Raw genomic sequence first — 22,236 nt, forward strand, 5'->3', positions numbered from 1 at the left:
TGAGACCCAGTGTGATAGGTATGCTTGGCCTGTCCTGGTGTTTTCAGTGTCTTTTCCAATCAAAGCAGGGTAAATAAGATCAACATCAATGATAATTATTCCATTACTACTAACAATCATGCATTAAATGCCTCTCCCACAAAGATAGTAATATACGAAATTATTTCAAATTTCCTATGTTTAAATTTACTCTTGAGTATTCTTCCACTGAATTTAGCATGGATCAGCTTGTGCTGAGTACAGAAAATTGGAAAATGTTTATAGTTCAGTTCTTGGTGATGACTTTCTTGGATATATGCCGTGTCGGGTGCTAAAGATGCCCTATCCCTGAAGAAATGGAGGTGAATTTCTTTCAAGTATATATAGACCATTTTCTTGGACCCAATGTCATCTAAGCCATTCTTATTTTCTGAGCTTTCAGGGGGACATTCTTTAATTACTTTCTTATATGCTTATTTTATATTTCCGTAATGTGTAAATGTGCTTTGTGTTTTCATATTTATCTGTATATGCAGGATACCTAAAGGCAAAGATAAATAATCCAAAAAGTAGTGTTTTTTTCTTCCTCTTTATTGAACATTACTTTATATTCCCCTCATCAAGTTTCTGTGTGCCCAGATTCTTGTATTTTATTCTGTTCTCCTTTTTTTATTGTCAGTAAATAATGCTTGCAATCATCTATTATAAAGCAGAAAACTTTATATAAAAGAATGCCTCTTCCCCTTTTTCAAACAAATATAGCACATAAAGGTAAAACATCTCTTTATTTTTCCTGTATAAACTAGGTCTTTATTTGTGCGGCTCTGCAGAAAACAAACAGATAATTTCATGAAAGCATAGGTGTCTTTTGAAATATCAAGTCAGCTGCTGAAGTGGCTACTTGTTAAATCTCCCAAAGCCAGCATTGACACAGTTCATTGAATTCTAAGAGCTTATTGAGGGAGAAGGGGCTGTTTGCAGAGCAGGTGAGATGAGAGAGGAGTGTGTTTACAGAGCTGATGAAGCACATTCTCTCTCTAGTGTTTGCCCTGAGTAGGTTCAATTGGGTAGAGTAATCCTACAAGGAGAACAGTTTGGTCAACTGAGCTTTAAAACGCAAATAAGGAAAAGTATTCAACAGTCCAGAAATTCAGGGAAAAAATATATTAAATGGAAGTCTTTTGATAGTGTGACCGATATTAATTTATCCATATTAACAGAGAGCCAAGGATTACATAAACCATGTCAAGATCTAAATAGTTGAGACCAGATGGAAGACTTGAACCTTGAATTTTTGTAGCATTTTATTCAATGCCATACACACATTTCTGTTTTCTAATATTGATTGATTTCAAAGTTGTTAATGGTAATAATGAGAGCTCATTTATTTAATGTTGTCTACATATTAGATCTTTAATGATTTTCATTCATTTAAAGTAATTGTTTTTATATATACCTTTACAAACTAAGGTATTACATTGTTATATTACTAATGGTTGGTTTGAGATCCATTAGATTCTCATACATTTTCTTTTTTATTATTATATAACCTGTACTTGAATACAGTGTATTTTTCTCTCCATTTTTACTAGTATTTTACATTATTTTAATTGCATAGATTAGCCTCTAACTTATTTTACTATAACAGCACCAATTTGGATTCCGGTTTTATATTTTGAAATTCTCATCAGCTGTTTTATTTATTATGACCTAAAAGAAGCTTAAACCATAGATTTGGGAATGATATTTCTAAAAGGCCAATTGTCAAGGCTGAAACTACACATGTGATTGTGTTTTTTTTTAATACATAATCTTTTTGAAAGTTGTTTGCTCATCTTAGATTTCATATCTCAACCTCTTTTTTCATAATAGTGATATCACTCTTTAAGATGTAAAACAAACCAAAATAGGAATAGTATAACATTCATAAACTTTCTTCTACCTTTTCTTCCTCTGTACATACCAAGATGTTGTCTTTTTGTTTCCGCCTAATTAATTGAATTTCTCACCCTATTTTCACATTTTGAACCAGTCCCTTTTACATTATTCACAATTTTTTGTGTGCTGCTTGGCAGTGTTTTTCTTAAACTCTTTCTTGTTGTATTTTTTTTTTTACTTCCTGATCCTTTGAGAGTTTTTTGTGTAGGTAGTCAAATTGTTCTTCTTACGTACTCTGTTGTTATTTTTTTAACAAAAAGATTTCTTTAGATTTTAATATTATTTCCTGATCTCTGACACTTTAATCATTGTATTTATTAATAGCAAATAATTTTTTATAGAAAAGCATCTCTTTTCTGAAAGCCATTTCAGCAAGATTAAATGTTGATACTTAGTTTCCTGAATGGAAAAAAAATGCACATCTATGAAAAATGCCAGATGTGCTTAGTTTTCTCCATTTGTCCTGGATTCTCTGACTAGCTTATCACAACCCGTAGAAAATGAAATTTTGTTTACCTCTCTACATTTGTTCATCCAAGAGTAAGACTTCCCTAAATTTTAAACCCCTTTCACCATAATATAAGGCACACTGCATAAATTTTAAAATGTGAATTTTAATTACACATGCTGATAATACTTTGGAGAAAAGCTAAATCCTCAAGTACTTGCATAAAGACATAAAGCAGATTTTCCGACTCTGCAATTAATGTTTATTAGCCTAATCTGATTATTTTGAGACTTAACACATCAGGGAAACCATCATTATTTCAAAATATTGTTCCTCTGGGAAATATACACTTTTTGTGTATGAAGTTTCCGTTAAATGTTTTTGGCATTTTTGTCAGGTTATGGAACCTACTTTTCTAAATTTTTGTAATTCTAAGATGAAGTATTGAAAGTTCATTGGCAAAGAAAAGCCCCGAACTCTTAAGTCAATCCTCAGTATTACAGTGTATTCCTCCAGTTCACTTCGCAACTTTCATTATTTCAACACAATTTCCTTACCTCTTTTAATAATTATTTTCTCAATGTGATGTAATTTCCTTTGTGTCTGATTTGGCATATGTCCCCTAATGTAAAAGAGGATAAAATAAACTGTATCATTGGCCACTAAGAAATGATCAGGAAGTCTGAGTGGTGAAGTGTAATTGATAATTGGAACCTAATTCCATATAGAGTGTCTGTGGCATAAATGGTCCTATCTAGCCACTGGCTGTATTTTTGATATGAAATCTGCTCGATAGCCCCAGAAATCACGTGGGCTGTCTGCTATTGATCATGGCTATCAGCCACTAAGGCATTAATAACTGCTATTTTCATCGTATGTGTCAACCAAACCTTGGATGTCAAATATATTTTGAGAACTAGATAAAAATAATGACATGAAAGGATCTAAAAAGAATCCAAGAAGGAAACAGAAAATTGAAATTCAATTTGAAAATAGTCAAACTGATTTTAGTAACTAGTGTAAAATCTTCTCAAAACAATTTAGACACATTGAAAAGATGCAAATACTTTCGGAAAAGCTAAGTCAGCTCCTTATTTTGTCTGCCTTGCAGTTGGGTTGGTTTTTGCCTCATTCTCCCTTCACCAAATGTGTTTGTTCCTGTGACAGCTTCACTTGAAAAAGAGGCATAGAAAAATCTTTCAGGACTTACTTTACAGCAACTAGAGCAGTCCTGCATTGAATGTTCTGGTGCTAATTGTGGAGACATGAACCCCACCACTCCCCACCTCCACCCGCATACATACACTCTCTCTCACTTCTTCTTATTTTCTCTGATTCAGGAAGATTAACTACATTACTAAATTCGTTTTACACCCTTCATAAAGTTAACGTAACATTACCTGAACACATTCTGAATGTTGTCAACTTGAACACCGAAGAGCTAACTTCCCATGCCTCCTGAGAAAATATTCATTATATTTCTTCAGAGTTTTACTTCTGCACAAAGTTTACATTGCAGCTGAGCACACCTTCCCTTGGATGTAGGTAACAGAACACACAACAGATGCATTCCCCCCATACCTGAAAGGTTTGTCTCTGAGGCATGCTCATTATCGTTTGATTGGATAACACTGACTGTATTGTTTTAAATTTGATGGATTAATTTTGTTTATTCTTTCGAACCCCTATTTTTTTATGTGTGTAACTTCCCCCGCCCCTGCCTAGACCTGGTTAACCGTTTCTGTGAGCAGGTCCTCAATTTTTTACTTTGTCCCTACTTTCCTGTCGTAGCCCCATCTTCCCCTGGTGTCGACTCCGTCCCCTTGCAGCGCACAGGCAGCCAGCATGGCCCGCAGAATGCCGCCGCGGCCACCTTCCAGAGGGCCAGCTATGCCGCAGGCCCAGCCTCCAATTACGCGGACCCCTACCGACAGCTGCAATATTGTCCCTCTGTTGAGTCTCCGTACAGCAAATCCGGCCCTGCTCTCCCGCCCGAAGGCACCTTGGCCAGGTCCCCGTCCATTGATAGCATTCAGAAAGATCCCAGGTGGGTAAAAAGCTTTTTCTTTCCCTATAATGTCTAAAGCGGTTTTGTAACCGGGTACTGCAATTTCTTTCATGTCGTGTTGCATTTCTGTCCTTGGATATAAGGGGTTGGCTTTCCTTGGGTTGTATATTCTTTTGTTTGACTTGGAATGTGGGTATTTGCAATGGATCCCTAGTGTCTTCCGTGGTTCACCACCAAAAACTAAAGAGGTTCTTTTGATCAGAGTGTCTGTAGGTGCTTGACATTTAACTCTTTGATAAGATGTAGACTGGCCTCTTTAATGCAGAGGAAACTGGAGGCTGGAGGTGATGTCATTTGACCTCAAATATCACGACCTAAATATTTTATTGTCTCAGTGGAAGTATGCTTCATCATCATATGCATTACTTACTTACTTATTTATTTATTTATTTATTTATTTATTTATTTATTGAGATGGAGTCTTGCTGTGTCCCCCAGGCTGGAGTGCAGTGGGCAATCGGCTCACTGCAACCTTCGCCTCCCGGATTCAAGCGATTCTCCTGCCTTAGCCTCCCAAGTAGCTGGGATTACAGGCATACACTGCCACACCTGGCTAATTTTTTGCATTTTAGTAGAGACAGGTTTCACCTTCTTGCTCAGGCTGGCCTGGAACTCCTGAGCTCAGGCAATCTGCCCACCTCAGCCTCTCAAAGTTCTAGGATTACAGGTGTGAGCCACCATGCCCTGCTATGCATTTCTATCTATCATATTGCAAAGGGGCGCACCTTCCACTTTAAGGTAAAATTGAAAATTTGGAAATTTTATACAACCTTCATTTATCTATGTCTGGAAATAAACATTACAGTGAATTTGTTTAAAGACTGATAAAATCTTGAACATAATATATTAAAGAAATTGTTATGGAGGTTTTGTTTTTGTTGCAGTTGTTGGTATTTTGTGGTTTGGTTTTTTTGTTTGTTTGTTTGTTTCCTTTTTTCCATCAGTGGCAAGGGGGTTTAGCACTGCTCTGCTTCTAAAGTTGGATTTGAGTCCCTGTAGAGTTAAGTGATGCTTTATGTTTTATTCATAGCCGTTGGATTTATGCTGATAGAGCCCATAAATATATATCTGCACCTGTGAATACTATTGATATGTCAGATTGCTGGTATTTCTTTATGGTAGGGCAGGTGGCTTGACTCTGGTATTGTACTTAAAATTCATCTCAAAGATTTTTCACTGATGGAGCACGCAAGTTCCTATGTACTGTATTGAGGGGTTGGCATAGCTTCTTTTGCAAAAAGAAATCATTTCTGCAAATATAAAAGGCAGAATGGGATCATTTTATGGTTTTCTTTGAGATAGCTACTTTAGCACAGTTCAAACCTGCTTGGAGGGTCCATGTTAAAGATTGTATTTGGTATAACACCATTGTAAAAGTGAATTGTAGTAAGTGTTTACTGTTATCTACCAGAAATCAGAAGCATTCTTATGTTTACTATGTTCAGTGTCCTGGTTATCAAGATTTTCAGTCCCAACAGCACACTTCATAGTCTTGGTCCTGAAAGCTGCCCCAGATTCTTAAGTATTCTTGGCGTGTATGGCAAGTGTATTCATCAGAAAATACCTCAACATATTCTCTATTTTTAAATAATCTTTCTTGATGTGCTACTGAAAATGTACAGAAATGGAATAATAGTGAACCCTTAAGAAATGCTCAAAGACAAAAATATGTAATTGAATTGACGTTTATATTTAACATTGTAGGTTTAAATTGACAATAAACATTTTCACTCCAATGAAAATACTTTAAATTTTCCTATTAGGGAATTTAGCTTAATAAGAAACCAAATTATATTTCTGTAGCTGGAGCCTAGCTTCCGTATTTTATACTGTGTATTAAATGCATTTTATTTTATTAAATGGCATATCATTTGCATTTTATATTACTGTCATTTTTACAGCCTTTTTTCTTCTCTCAATATATTGACATAGCTCTTATTGTGTCACTTATATTTATTGAGTGCCTACTATAAACCAAAAAATAAAAACACCAATAAGCAGGATTAGAATGAATAAGAGAATATTGACCACTAAGCTTTTGTATGTATCAAATTTGTATGCAAATTAATGCTATATGAATTACAAGTTCACCGTTAATTTCAAGGATACTAGATATTGGCATCATGCAAAGTGTATGGAGCATAAACTATAGTAATGCCTTTCTTGTCAGGTTATCTTAAAATGAAGGAATATCTCAACATGTTTTTATTTAATGGAGAGACATGCTAAATTTAAAATTCAGTCCAGAATATAGGACCTCTTTTAAAACAGGATTTTTGCATTTTTCTTTAAATATTATATTTTGATTCCTTGTAGGTGCATATTACCAGAACTAATATATTTACCTTCTAGAGCTCACAATTATTTATCTTGGCATTATGGCCTATGATGTAAACCTTTTCCATATGTTCAAGCTTTTTAAATATATATACATATATTTAGGAGAATTTGTTAACATTTTATTTAACATTAAACACTAGACTGTGTAAGCCTCTTTATCATTATAAACATAGGTTTATAGCACATTACAATCTTAAAAGTAGGCTTACCTACATCTTTTATATAATCCTTTGTGAGCAGAAACTGATATTCCATATTTAATGCCTTAAATAAATGCAGAATCTGAATGTTAAATGACTTCTTGAAAATGCATTGCTGCCAGGTGAGTACACGGGCTTATGTCTACATTGTTAGGACATGTTGAATCCATACTGCGGCACATGTTGGCATGAACATTTTTATTTCTTTACAAAAAATAAGAAGGAAAAACAGTATATTTATGATTTTTTGCAGAGGATGAATGGTAGTACCGGTATGTGTGTAGGAGTTGAGAAGAATGAAGGAAATTGTCCAACTAGCTCTGGCATCCCTGATCATTGCTTATTGGATGTGTGGTCTTTGTTGCATTTTTTATTTCTTACTTCTTTACTTCTTCAATAAAAAAATAAGCATCTACCTTATTTTTTTATTGTAGACCACTATCTCTTCTCTGTTAAAGAGTTTTAGTATTATTCATTGTGAAGTGTTTAAGCAAATACAGCATTTTAAAATAATAACATGAAGTCATGACAGTTCTACTTGAAACCAGAGAAGCCATGTTGGTTTTCTGTCACTCTGAGTCATAGGATACAAAAGGAATGGTTCTGAGGGCTTGGGATCTTCCTGTGGATGGTTGACTCAGTCATTTAGATTGTGCAAAGCTTTGGTCTTTTCTCTTTTGACTAATCATCTGATGCTCCAACAAAAACTATCTTATTTAACATAAATCCTCTATCCAATTTTATTTGTAAAGCCAGCAGTCACTGAGAAAATAATTTTTAAACATATAAAATTCACATCACAGCTTTATTTGCTAAGAAAATTTTATTTTGTAATCATATGTTATTTTCCATAAAATGTGAATCTCTTAAGGATTGTTACCATAGCTAATATATTTGTGGGTACTGCACCAAATATTGAGTTCTATAAACTGTTGTTTTTAAACATGAAAGTTAAATATAACTCTTAAATTATCTGAAAGAGGTATCAGTCACATTGGTAGTGATAAGTCACAAAAGCATTCTTATTTTGAAAATTTGATTGATGAAACAAATGGGAAAAAACACAGCAAGACTGATATACCCAGATATACTAAAGGTATTATAAATGTCTATCAAATAACAAAAGTCATGGTTAAGACATCTTATTGACATAATGCATAAATTGTAGCAGTAATCGCAACTATTAATCCTGTTTGATTAATATCTTATTGAGATGTTGTAATCCTTTGTGTATACTCTCTCAATAGCAATTTTTCAAACATGCTAAAAAAAATCTCCCTTTTTATGAGTGTGATTCACAATAGAACACTATCTTCTATTTTGTTATTCATCATAACAGGAAAATACATACAATGGCACATTTTTTAATGCTGATTTTGGGCCCAAATTAGCAGCTGCACTTTCAATCAGCTCTATCAAACTCACTCCATGGAGGTGTTTCATTTTAAACCACAATATTTGACGAATAGTGTGAAAATATGCACTTTTAAGGAATTATTTATATATTTCAACTAATTTTATATGCTATTTTGAAGTAACTTTTGAAAAAAACTTTATTTTTTTAGAGAAGGGTTCTTGCTATGCTGCCCAGGCTGGTCTTGAACTCCTGGGCTCAAGTGATCCTCCTGCCTTGGCCTCCCGTAGGGTTGGGATGACAAGCATGAGCTGCAGTGTCTGGCATAAAAATGCTTTTAAAAAGATGAAGACTTGAAGAATATTTATAAGATATTAAAGTGTAAACAGTGTTATGTAACTTGAGTTACCATGTAACTCAAAGAACGTGGCTGAAATGTTTGTATTAAACTACATACCATATTTTTCAGAGTCTAGTTCTCTCAGATGATGAATCTCTGGGTAGTTTGCTTTTAACTTCAAATGCTCAATAATTATTTATTTAACTGAGGAAATGTCCAAGAGAAAAAATACTGGATTCACAATTTAAAGACTTTTAGAATTTGAAGAGTACTGGAGATTGTTTATCAGTTAAGCTAATAGCAATTCCAATACCTTGTCTTTCAGCCCCTGCTTAGATGCTTCAAGCAAGGTAGCAACAGGCCCCTCACCATCTCTTAAAACATTTTATTTATTTTTTTGAATCATCCAAGGCTTATACACTAGTTTGTTTTGATACAGAAATATGCGTCTTTTGAAATCTTGTTTCTGACCTGCGAAATCATATGAGAATACACCAATCCCTTTTTCAAAGACGCCTTGGGAGACAGTTCCTACACCGTGCTCCCACGCCCAAGGCTCCTGCTGCTGTGCTAGCTGCCATTGTCCCAAGAGCTGTCACTTCTGGGCTCAACAGTGGCTGATGTCCCTCCAAATTGTGCTTCACACATCACCAGCAAGCGTAGAGAGAAAACAAGTATTACCTTGGGCAAACCTGGGATCACTACTGGTTTTCTTGACAGTAAGATGACAACCTTTATAACAGTGTTGATGATAACAATGATAATGAAAGTTAATTATTGAGTTCCATGCTTAGTGTTAAACATTTTATATTCATTGTTTAATTTAATTATCCCCTAATCCCTATCACATGGCTTTTTATAATGCCTGTTTCATATATGGGGAAACTGAGGATTAGAAGCTGGAAACAGAATCCGAATCTGACTTTAAATCTTGTGTTTCTAATTGCCATGGACATTGATACGGACAGGAGCTGTAGAATCAAACAAGATACCGAGTCTTTTCACAGGTGAATTCTGCAAAACCATGAATAACTGATCCTATCTGGAATATTTAATTTTCTTTTTAACATAAATGAAGAAATTTACATTCACTTCTTGTAGGGTGATTCCATTATTATGTACTATAGAAACCTTTCCTGCGTCCCAATTTTGTTATCCAGTATAATTACTGTGAACATTTTCCACATCCTTTGAAGCGGGAAAATCAGACATGTGTGTCCTCGGTGAGGTTGTGTCCAGTCACAGCCAGAGCTGCCCCCAGGATGGAGTCTGCAGCCCCTCACTCCTCAGGACCTCTTCCCCTGAATCCATCCTAGAGTCTTCCAAGGAAAAGCCACCTAGAAGATAGGCATGCCTCACAGTTCTGGAGGCTGGAAGTCTGAAATCAAGGTATCAGCAGGATCATTTCCCTTCAAAGTCTCTAAGGGAAGATCCAGTCTTCCTGGTTTCTGAGGCCCCAGGCATTCCTTGGCTTGTGGCTGCCTCCCTCCAGTCTCTGTCTCCCTCTTCACTTGCCTTCATGTTTGTCTTTTTGTCTCCTTGTCTCTGCCTCCTGTCTTCTTAGGACACCGGTCATTGGATTTCGGGTCCACCCTCATTCAGTATGACCTCATCTTAACTACGTCTTCAAAAAATTGTTTCCTAATAAGGTCACATTCCAAGGTGCTGAGTTAGATACTGACTTGGGGAGGAGCACCGTTCAAATGACTACACTGTGTTAGGGAACTAATCTCCCATGCACGTTATAGAACAGATGTTCCCCAACAGGATACATTCACTAGAAGCCATATTTCAAAGGTTTTATTTTATATTACATTTTAATAATAAAAACCTGTCTTGAGAAAGAACAATGTGGTTAAATGTGTTTGGTCTGTGTACATTATCACTCTTTTTTTTTTTTTTTTTTTTTTTTTTTTTGAGATGGAGTCTCGCTCTGTTGCCCAGGCTGGAGTGCCATGATGCAATTTCAGCTCACTGCAACCTCTGCCTCCCAGGTTCAAGCAATTCTCCTGCCTTAGCCTCCTGAGTAGCTGGGATTACAGGTGTGCACCACCATACTTGGCTAATTTTTGTGTTTTTAGTAGAGACGGGGTTTCACCATGTTGGTCAGGCTGGTCTCTCAAACTCCTGACTTCAGGTGATCCACCTACCTTCACCTTACAAAGTGCTGGCCTCACAGGCATGAGCCACCGCGCCCAGGCTATCACTGCTTTTAACTGGTTAATGTGGCTGATGCACGTGACTACAAGCATAGAAGATGGATAAAGGTGGCTGTTTTCTTGGCTCTTGAATATGCTTGTGCTTGTAGTGCTCTCTGTTGCATTTTGAGAGTTACTGTGAAAGTGTATAATATAATCCCAAACCCCACATGCACCACCCAGCAGTAACACGGTGCTCTCTGGAAGGATGGCACAAGCAAGGGCATCTCTGGCAACCCTCCCTGTGTGGTTTTTACGAGTTCACGCCCTCCACTGCAGCTGGGGCTGTCCCAGAGAGTAAATGCCCCAGCACTTCATTGCTTTATTTCCTTTAGCTAAATGGATGAGTAGAAATTCAAGGGTTCTCTTCTCCCACTCATAGTCTTTCATCGTCTCCATGATGAAACCAGGAACTAAGATGTCATTGGTGACTTAACTTTTGTCTCCAATGACTTACACGTATTAATAGATCTATCATATGTGCTTCTTCGACTTTTCCAGAACTTCCTTTTTAACCTTTCTCCCTATATGATAGCTGATGTTGCTCAGCCCCAGAGTGCATGCCATCCCTCAAACACGGGAATAGAGGGTTTGGCCTGTCTTGTGAAGGGAATTGAATGCAAGGGGAAAGGGATTCTCAACAAATTGTGATTCTGGGCGTGATCTCTGCGCTAACCCCACTCCATGGCCATGGAAGTAAAATAAAAGTAACAAAAGCACCTTCCTCATCAAGTTGTGAAGATGGAATATATTCAAACCTTGAGGTCCTCAGAATACTGCCTTGGTTGGGGGGTCTGTATATAGCTGTGGCTTCAGTCACCCCACCACTGCTGCAGCCACTGCTCCTGCCCTTGCAGCAGCTTAGGAGAGAGGTAGGGGCTGAGAGTGGCCTTGGGAGCCAGAGAAACAGAAGAAATGAGTGAAGACATAGAGGCCACAAGCTGTCCTGTTGGAAAGACTGAAAGAAGCCCAGGAGCAGCCCCTGTCGCCTTCCCTGGTGGGAAGCAGGGAGTGGGAGTAGGAGGGGTTCACTGGGGCCTGAGCAGGGCAGGGCGACCTCAGGGAAGAAGGAACTGTGTACTCAGCCCTCATAGCCTAGGAGAATAGGAAGACGGGAGAGAAGACTCTAATGCAAAAGGACTTTTTTGTTTTACAAAACCTCCTTTTCAAGAGTCCTTTTATCAGTTTAAAAGAAAGTAGTGGGCTGGGAGTGGTGGCTCATACCTGTAATCCCAGCACTTTGGTAGGCCAAGGCTGGCAGATCACAAGGTCAAGAGATCTGGACCATCCTGAACAACATGATGCAACCCCGTTTCTACTAAAAATGTAAAAGTTAGCTGGGTGTGGTGGTGCACACCTGAATTCCCAGCTACTCAGAAGGCTGAGGCAGGAGAATCCCTTGAAACTGGGAGGTGGAGTTTGCAGTGACCCGAGATGGCACCATTGCACTCCATTTGGGTGACAGAGTGAGACTCCATCTCAAAACAAAAACAAAAACAAAAAACATTTGATTACATTCCAAAATAACAACTCATTTCTAATGTGTACTCAGCTATCTAAATATTCCCACCTCATTTATACTAAGGCAGGTTCTGACATAGGTGCCTCCATGATATGATGTGGTCAAGAGTAATGAGAGACAGGCAGTCACGGCCGATGCATATTCATACCCAAAGAACCAGGTACTTAATTCCTCATTAGCAGATATGCCATCCATTGCGATGGCAGAAGTCTGTTTTTTGCTGCTCTGGTATGCAGACCTTCCTCTAGAGAACGAGCCCCTTTTCTTCCCAATCCATGTGCTATCAGTAAAACAGACTGTACCCCAAGTTCAGAAGGTGAGCATGGAGCTCATACTTGGCCCAAGAGCTGACAACCCATGGGTCCCCCACTTTCTAGCCAAGGCCTCGAGGAGTGTGGAGGGTTCTGTGAAACCCAAGTGCCAGCCCTCTAAAGTGGGCTCCAGGCATCCTGGGCTTTTCTGCATCACTTGGAGAAAAAGCCAAATCCAAGCTAGCTAGACTCAACATATAGCAGCAAAAGCTACTTTGGCATGTTGGCCTTCTCAGTGTAGCTCACCCTCCCTAACACCCCCACCACACACCTTGTTCGCCCCCTCCCATCTTCTTTGGAGGTGGCTGTGATTGTGTTTCTTATGTTTGGACTCCATTATGAAGCCGGGAACTAAGATGTCCTGCATCACTCAACTTGTATCTTTAATGACTTACAAGTGGATCCATCATTGTATGCTTATTCCATCTTTCCTGAACTTTCTTTTTTAACCTTTCTACCTCAAGTCAACTATACTCCCTGTTCCAAGAAAGATAAAGTATCTTTCCCGAAATTTAAATCAACTGAGAACTACCATGCAATAGTTAAATTATCGTGAAATTTTTACAAAATAAGCTTACTGGAGAAACTAAATCTGATGATAATGTCCAGTATAAAGGGTATCTTGTATCAGTAGAAGTCAGAACTTAGTGAAGTTTAAGATCCTCAATAATGCTAAGTACAGTGATAACACATAAAAATAAAAGCATTCACTGCTTTAGAGCAGTCACTGAATTCTCAACTAGTTATCTGCAATGTTATTATGATGTTTTAACCTTATCAGTAATTCATATTGCTTCCTGTTTTGTGGTGAATCTCTGTCATTTTACTGATGATCTTGCATATGATATATGTGTGATGTGCATGTGTCATCTATGGGATTTAGATATTCTCATACTGGGAGGAAAATGGAGTCTTGGAGGTGGAATTGTTCCTTGTACCATTTTGTGATGAAGCAGACGTCAAAAACTGCAAATGAGAAGCAAGGTCCTTAGTAGGTAGGGGAGGTAAATCTCTCTCTTCATCTGCCTTTGAAAAAAATGATCAGAATGTTTAAGAGCACAAAAGGAGTGTTAATATTAAAAATGATACCTCTTGGAAGTCAGCTGAGAACCAAAAACCGGGGAGCCTCTTTCCCTGGAATCTCATGGAGAATTAGAGTGGCTTGAAATTCCAGAGAGGAAGTTCTGAAATCTAAACACTCCAGTTGGATGCAGAGATTGTATTTAAAACCTGTGTGCTTCCCATTGATTTCCTGCTTGGTATCTTTTAGAGTTCTGGAAAGTAGTTTTGAAGGAATGTAAAGAAGTGTTGTGCTTCAGAAGATATTAAAGGAAGATTTTGTGAGTCTAGTTTTGCATGAAATTGTGAAAATGGAGGACAGCACCCCTGCTACCTAAAGTTGGTTCCCATGAGGAGAAAACCCTCACCAGAAAGAGGGAAAGCAAGAAAATTCAGGTGACAGAATCGGCTCATTGGATCAATCATTCCTCAGGGACTGTCTTCCTCTAGGAGTAATCTTGACACCTTTAAACTTTTATTTTATTGAGAAAATTTGTGTTGTTTTGTGTATGTGTGTATGTGCCACGTAGATTATAATTGTGTGATATTAGCAAATACATATGTACACATAAATTATATGTAGATATACTATTTGTATACATACATATACACACATAATCTGTCTGTGGCATACAGGTGACAAATAATGTGTGCGTAGTATCTATCTGTACACATGTATAAACACATGTATTTATATATACATGTAACCCGTCTGTTTATTGGCTCTGCACACATTTATCCAGAGATAATATATACAAACCTTGTGTAAGCACATGGTTGTTAATGCTGCAAAGGACACACAGTAGCAAAGTGTTGATTTTCTGTCTCGTCTATATATCAGTGTTGATAAAGTGTTGAAAACTAAAAGTATACATTCATGGACAAACACAAGACTTATTTTCCTTATGGAAGTATGGATAAGTCATAGTAGCTATAAAATTTTTGAAAAGCCCATTATGGTTATGTATTTATGTATTTAATAGGCATCCACATAGCTTTGTTCAACCTTTTGAAATCATGTTCTGTTCAAAGTACTCTGCGCCTTTCAGAGAGCTTGGCCAGTTCTGTTACCAGTGGAGGGAGTCCAGGTTCTTGGCATGTTGAACAAAGAATTGGACAAAATGCACAAACAAAGCAAGGAAACAATGAAGCAGCAAAAGCAGAGATTATCGAAAATGAAAATACATTCCACGGGGTAGGAGCAGGCCTGAGGATTGGGGCTTAAGAGCCCAGTTCCAGGATTTTCTGGGGTTTAAATACCCTCTAGAGGTTTCCCATCGGCCACTTGGTGTACACCTGAGGCAGATGAAATTGTGGCCCAGAATCTGATTGTAACCTTTGTAATTTCACTTCAGCCTCTGATTGGTTGTGAAAAGCAAGCAGTGAGAGTCTGACGCATCCTATGTATGATTCGTTGTAGCAAGCAACTAATCAGAGGCTAAAATAAAATTACAAAGTTACACTTCTATGCAAACAAAGACTTTGCCTGTCATCAGTCTGATTGGTTGTGGAAAGCAACCAATCAGAGGTACTTTCAGTTTTCCATCTGCCACACAGTAAAAGGAGTGGGGGTTTGCAAAGGGAGTAGGCTCTGGTCCTTTTGTTACTTAGGTGTAGAAAGCTCAAGTTTTTCTTTATTTAGTCTGGTTCTAGGAAGTTAGTGTGAATCGGCCTTAGGTTCATTGCCACCAGACCCTATTCTCCTGCCTAACTAAAAGAGCTTCCTTCCCTTATTTTTCAATGTGTACTACTATGGGAAACATGTTTTATTTTTAGCATATCTCAATTAATCCATCCTTAAAGTCCTTATTTATTTTACCACAAGTGAAATTCTGAAATCATCTTTGGTTATTCCATGTGCAAATCAGTTTTGATATTTGGCTTGATGTCATAAGTCATTTTCCTTCACCATCTGACTTTGAACGTTTGAGGACAAAAATGGAGTATTCAAAATATGTATTGTCCTACAAATCAGGTTATAGTTGACCATCAGCATTTAACTAATGGAAATTAATTTCCATTGCTTCTTGAGATGTTTTGCAGCTAATAGTGCTCATTAATTTTGAGGTACTGACCTTGATAAGGAGAAAATTAGCATTTTATAGTAAAAAATATATTTTGAACAGCAATCCCATTGTTCATGGTGCATTTCAAGTTTGACAAGCGTAGTAACTTAAATTCTTGAATCTACTGAAGAACATGTTTAGTGATTGTAACTGGGTTGCTGAACCAGGTGTGATTTAACAGACCCTTAATTCTACTAAGAAGACACAAGAAGGAGGAGAAAAGGTGGAAAGGAAAGAAGGAAAAGAAGAGAAGAAAGAGAAGGAGATACCAGTGGGAAATTCAGCAGGCTATCCTCCGACACACACAGTGCTTTACGTACTAAAGCGCATTGAAGAATGATATGAAAGAAGTATCCTCAGTTTTTCATTATTTTACCTTCTCAGTTTTCTAGGGACACTTCAGTATATGCTCTGTTCTTTGAATGTGTTTATTGTTTAAAATTTCATACTGGAGTGGCCCCAGTTTGGGAACTTCTTTAGAGATGAAGCTCCACATGAATAGAGTGCGGACTGTGTTTGATAACTGAGACGTTTGCAAGAAGCCCCCTTAGTGAAGGCCTCCATCTACCCTGTCTGCTGCTCTTGAAGGATACTACAGTGAGACCCTAGGGTGGTTCCTCCAGCTTGGAAAGGTATCCCAGTGATTCCCAACGTTTTTTGAATTCAAACGTGAGTTAGTTACATATCAAAGGATAAGTGAGATGCCAGCAGAGGGTGTCTGGTCTTTCCCTTGACAAAGGATCTCCCCTGGCACTGGAAAGGCAGATGTGAAATCACCCTGGAATGTAGTCTTTTCAACTGAATAAAAGAGGCCTTATGAAGAAAATGAAAGTTGGTTTACAGACATATGGTTATAACTACTGACTTAGAAGCCCACAATGTTGGAGCTTTTATTTTTCTGAACCAGTGAGTAATGTAAAATTACCTTAAGATCTCATATGTCATAGAAGAATTGAATGTATTTATGGGGTACAGTGTGATGTTTCAATACATATATATATATATATATATATATATATATATATATATATGTATATATGTGTGTGTGTATATATATATATATATATTGCATCATTATTAAACTACGATAATTAGCCTATCCATCACCTCAGATATGTATGATTTCTTTGCAGTGAGAACATTCAAAATTTGTTTCCCAGTGACTATGAAAAAGAAATCCTTTTTTCTTACCTATCGTTTACCTTACCTATGTATACCATTTTGAATGTGTTTGCTAAATGAATGAGTGACTAGAATTACAGTATCTCCTCAATATATTCAAGTTTTTCAAAGTAGAAATAATATTAAAAATCTTAATAATTTCTGAAAATTCCCCCAATACCTAGCATCCAGCATAGAATTAAAGTAATAAAGTGTGTGGTAGGAGGCCTCCATGATGGCTGCCATGACCCATCTCCTGGGGCTCACACCTTTCTATCTTCCCCACCCACACTGAAGCAGAGCTGGCCTGCGTGACTACTGGGATGCTGTAGGAGTCACAGTGTGTGGCTTCTTCAGGTAGGGGAGCCAGGCCGACATCCTAAGGACACTTGAGCAGCCCGTGGTGAGGAGTCAGCCTGTCCGCTGTGTGAGCAAACCCTTTCAAACAAGTTCCCCAGGGCCATCAGAGCCGCTGGATCTTCCAGGTCAACTCCCAGACATAATGAAGCAGAGAAGTTCATCCCTACTGTTCCCTGTCTGGTATTCCTATGAACCTGTGAGGTGTAATAAATGAAGATAGTTGTTTCCAGCTTTAAGTTTGTGGGAGGATTTGTTATGCCTGATCTGATTGATCATCTCATGAAACTATCCATCTTTCCTTCTAATATCGTCTGGGAAATTCTCTACTTTTTCTTGTTGAAATGAAAAAGTAGCTGGGCAACATGGTGAAACCCTGTCTCTACAAAACAATACAAAAATTAGCTGGGCATGGTGGCACATGCCTGTGGTCCTGTCATCTCTGGAGGCTGAGGCAAGAGGATCACTTGAGCCCAGGAGGTCGAGGCAGCAGTGACCTGTGATTGCACCACTGCACTGCAGCCTGAGCAGCAGAGTGAGATCCTGCCTCAAAATGAAAGAAAAAAGCCAAAAGGTTGAAACAATCTAAATGTCCGTTGACAGAAGAATGGATGAACAAAATGCAGTATACAATATACATATGATGGGGTTTTACTCAGCTGTAAGAAGGGAGAAAATTCTGATACATGGTACAACAGGGATGAATCATGAAGACATTATGCTAAGTGAAATACAGAAGATACAGAAGGATGCATACGTAAGTATTAGTCCATTTTCACACCACCGATAAAGGCATACCCAAGACTGGGTGATTCAAAAAGAAGAGCAAGTTTAATGGACTCATAGTTCCACATGGCTGGGGAGGCTTCACAATCATGGCAGAAGGTAAAAGGCATGTCTTACATGGTGGTAGGCAAGAAAGAATGAGCAAAAGGAGTTTCCCCTTATAAAACCACCAGATATCGTGAGACGTATTCATCACCACATGAACAGTATGGGGGAAACTACCCCATGATTCAGTTATCTCCCACTGGGTCCCTCCCATAACACATGGGAATTATGGGAGCTACAATTCAAGATGAGATTTGGGTGGGGACGCAGCCAAATTATATCATTGTATGCTCCAAATGCATGAAGTACCTACCTAGAATAGTCAAATCCAAGAGACCAAAAGAATCGTGGTTACCTGGGAATGTGGGAAGAGGGAAATGACAAGTGTTTACTGGGTATAGAATTTCAATTTGGATGATGAAGTTTTGGAGATGGTTAGTGATGATAGTTGTACAACAGTGTGAATATACTTAATGCCACTGAACTATACACTTAAAATAGTTAAAATTGTAAATTTTGTGTTATGTATATTCTATCATCATAAATGGAAGGAAGGAGCCAACTACGGGCTGGCCAGGCACTGCCTCCCGTAGGCAGAAACCAAGGCTGCATGGAGGGCAGGAGGTGGAGCCCCAGGGAGGCAGCATCCAGGCCTCATGGGTCCTGACCCTGATTCTGTTCAAAACCATGCCTCCCACTACCATGTAGGAAGCCTAAAAGCCCACTTTTAAGGAGATCGTGGATAGCATCCTGTCCCATTTATTACCTGCCAAATGTGCAAGTTCTTTTATCTCTTGCCCACATTTTCTTATGATCAAATAAAAACAGTAATATGTTACAATAATATAGGACCTCATATATTAACTATAAGACTCTGTTAAAAATAGTGAATGAAAAGTAGCTTGTTTTTAAGGTTTTATTTTATTGACACACAACAGTTGTATGTGTTTATGAGTTACAGTGTGATGTTTCAATACACATGTATTTATTCTTAAATTAGGGCACTTAGCTCATCTATAACCTCAAACATTTATGACTTCTTTGTAGTGAAACCATTCAAAATCTTTTCTTCTAGTTATTTTAAAATATACCATATAATATTGTTAACTGTATTCACCTCCATGTGCAATGGAACACCAGAACCTAGTCCTCCTTTCTATCTGTAATTTCGTACTAATTGACCAATCTCTTGCCATTCCTCCTCCCCACTAATGTAGCTTTAAATTTAGATGACATAATACTATTATTATGGTTTTAGATACTTTCATTCATTCCTTCATTCACTCAACAATATGTTCTAAGTACAAATAGCCAAGTACTGTTCTGGACCGTGAAACTTTTCCATAGGGAAAATGAGGTAGGAATGTTAACTAGGAAATAAATAAAAAAAAATCATGCTTAAAATTATATAAACTTAAAAATAGATCACATTTAAATGAAAGCAACCTGCCATAGTTTTATTAAAAATTACCCTCAGTAACTTGATTATATGAGCTACCGTGTAATTCTATTAATATTTTAATGATCTCAGGAGTTCCTACTGTGCCTTTTGCTTTCAGAACCAAAGTTCTATTTCCTGACTTCTACAGGGGTTAATTTCCCCTCACACTAAGGATGAAAGCAGTAACTCATACCTCAAAAATGCTAAATCGGAAGGCTTTCAACCAACATAAAGAAAGTAGATTAATAAAAAGCATCCCTCTTCTTCCAGGAACCAACAGTACTCTTGTTCCTATCTCTTGTTGACAAAGAAGTCTGCTATATTTCAAGCCAGGCTCTGTTATATTAGAAAAGAACTCATTAAGATAAGTGGCAATTAACATCTATACTGCAGTAAAAGTGGTTTTGACATTGAAGAAGAAAATACAAAGCATGGGATTTTTAGATAAACAGAAACATGTCTGCAGGGTGCCTTGCCATGTATTTGCTGTCCTTTGTTTTGAAGATGACTGAAATATTAACAGACTTAAATTTACCATAAATCAGCTTGAAAGTAACAGACAATATTGCTAATATTGTAAAATTAGCCTCTGGGAACTGAAGCACTGTGTGTGTACTAAACAGTGTGCCTGCATGCACTTACGCTCATACATAGACACACACACAGGCTGGACTTGCTCTGTATAAGTAAGTTGAACTCTCTCTCTCTTTTTTTTTTTTTTTTTTTTTTTGAGACAGAGTCTCACTCTGTTGCCCAGGCTGAAGTACAGTGGCGCTGTCTTGGCTCACTGCAACCTCTGCCTCCTGGGTTCAAGAGAGCATACCCAGCTAATTTTTTGTATTTTTAGTAGAGATGGGGTTTCATCGTATTGATGAGGCTGTTCTCGAACTCCTGACCTCAAGTGATCCACCCACCTTGGCCTCCCACAGTGTTGGGATTACAGGCATGAGCCACCATGCCCGGCCTGAACTCTTTTTAACCATTAATTTTCATTTTTAAAAAGGAAATGAGTTTCTGTCTGATTACCTTACACTATTGCTTTAATAGAAATCAAGGCAACACAGGCAACGTGTAACAGGACCCTTACGTACATCCACATGTGATGTGTCTATTATTCAGGCCCACACTGTCTGCTGAAGCACCTGTATGTAACATGCTACATTAGCTCATTCACTGCAATAATCACTTACAGACTGCAAGGAATGAAATGCACTCTGGTTATCTCAGTCAATAGGAGCTTGTTGTAAGTTTCCAGAGGGATATGAAAGAGACAGGAAGCTGTGTCAGCAACCTTACCCAGGCGAGTCTCATTGAAAACCAGCTCACAGTGCTGGATACCAAAGCTGCTTTGGGACCATGGCAGGAGCCCTGAGAATGACGCTGAGAATCGGGCATTTGCTGAGCCCCTTTGCAGAGCCTAGCAGTGTGGGTCTCTGCCTCTGCACTCATGACCCTACCACCCTGCCGCTTCCCTCTGGCCACCTCCTTCTCTCCTGGTCTCTAAGCTCTGACTTCCTGGGCTGCTTTTGCACAGGACTTCTGCCTCTCCTCTCTCTGCATATCTCCAGTGTGGGTAACTCTGTAGCACCCTGAGTTACCCACACTGGATAACTTGCTCACAAGAGGTATTATGGGCTGAATTCTGTCCCCAAATGTATATGTTGAAATCCCAACCCCCCAGTACCTCGGAATGTGATTGTATTTGGAGATAAGGCTTTAAAGAGATGATTAGCTTTGGCCAGATATGGTGGCTCACACCTGTAATCCCAGCACTTTGGGAGGCCAAGGCAGGTGGATTAATTGAGGTCATGAGATCCTCGCCAGCCTGACCAACATGGTGAAACCCATCTCTACTAAAAATATGAAAATTAACTAGGAATGGTGGTGCATGCCTATAGTCTCAGCTACTGTGGAGGCTAAGGCAGGAGAATAGCTTGAACCTGGGAGGCAGAAGTTGAGGTGAGCCAAGATCACACCACTGCACTCCAGCCTGGCGACAGAGCAAGATTCTCTCAAAAAAATACAAAAAATAGATGATTAACTTAATATGAAGCCATTAGGATCAGCCCCAAGCCAATAGGACTGGTATCTTTATAAGAAGAGGAAGAGGCATCAGAAATGTGGTTATACAGAAAGACCTCATGAGGACAGTGGGAATTTGGTCCTCTACAAACCAAGGAAAGAGGCCTCAGGAAACATGAAAGCTACAGCATCTTGTACGTCCAGCCTCCAGAACTGGGAGAAAATAAATTTCTGTTTAAGCACCCAGTCTGAGATATTTTGCATGGCAGGCCCAGCAAACTAACACAAGAGGCTTGGTCTGGAGCCATGAGTGGGTGTCCAGGATGAAACACTCTGGACACAGCTCACCTGTTCTTGGCAGAGCTGCCTGTGGGTCAGTGGGAATCTCTGTAACATTCAGCTGAAGTGGGATATTGCAGTAATCTGAACATGTGTGTTCAAAGGGGGGCTGTTGAGAGTGTGATAGCCACTCAGGGAAAGCTTAGAAGGAGGCAGATTAAGTGGCCATTCATTTAGCTCATGCAGATGTACCTTTTCTGAAGATGAATTTTGGGTTGGACGCAATGGCTCACATCTGTAATTCTAACACATTGAGAAGCCA

At 38.4% G+C, this 22,236-nt stretch overlaps 1 protein-coding gene across 12 annotated transcripts in view; it reads left to right on the forward strand.

The window, feature by feature from the left end:
* The window catches only part of CTNND2 (catenin delta 2), a 937,699-nt gene that overhangs the window by 559,740 nt on the left and 355,723 nt on the right, over positions 1 to 22,236 (forward strand). For all 12 annotated transcript variants that reach the window (XM_039468167.2, XM_039468169.2, XM_039468187.2 and 9 more), the window contains one exon: positions 4,157 to 4,412. In XM_039468167.2, the coding sequence (XP_039324101.1) occupies positions 4,157 to 4,412 (256 nt within the window). The remainder of the gene's footprint in view (positions 1 to 4,156; positions 4,413 to 22,236) is intronic.

Source organism: Saimiri boliviensis, chromosome 1, assembly GCF_048565385.1.
Source record: "Saimiri boliviensis isolate mSaiBol1 chromosome 1, mSaiBol1.pri, whole genome shotgun sequence".
In the NCBI taxonomy this organism is placed as follows: Eukaryota; Metazoa; Chordata; class Mammalia; order Primates; family Cebidae; genus Saimiri; species Saimiri boliviensis.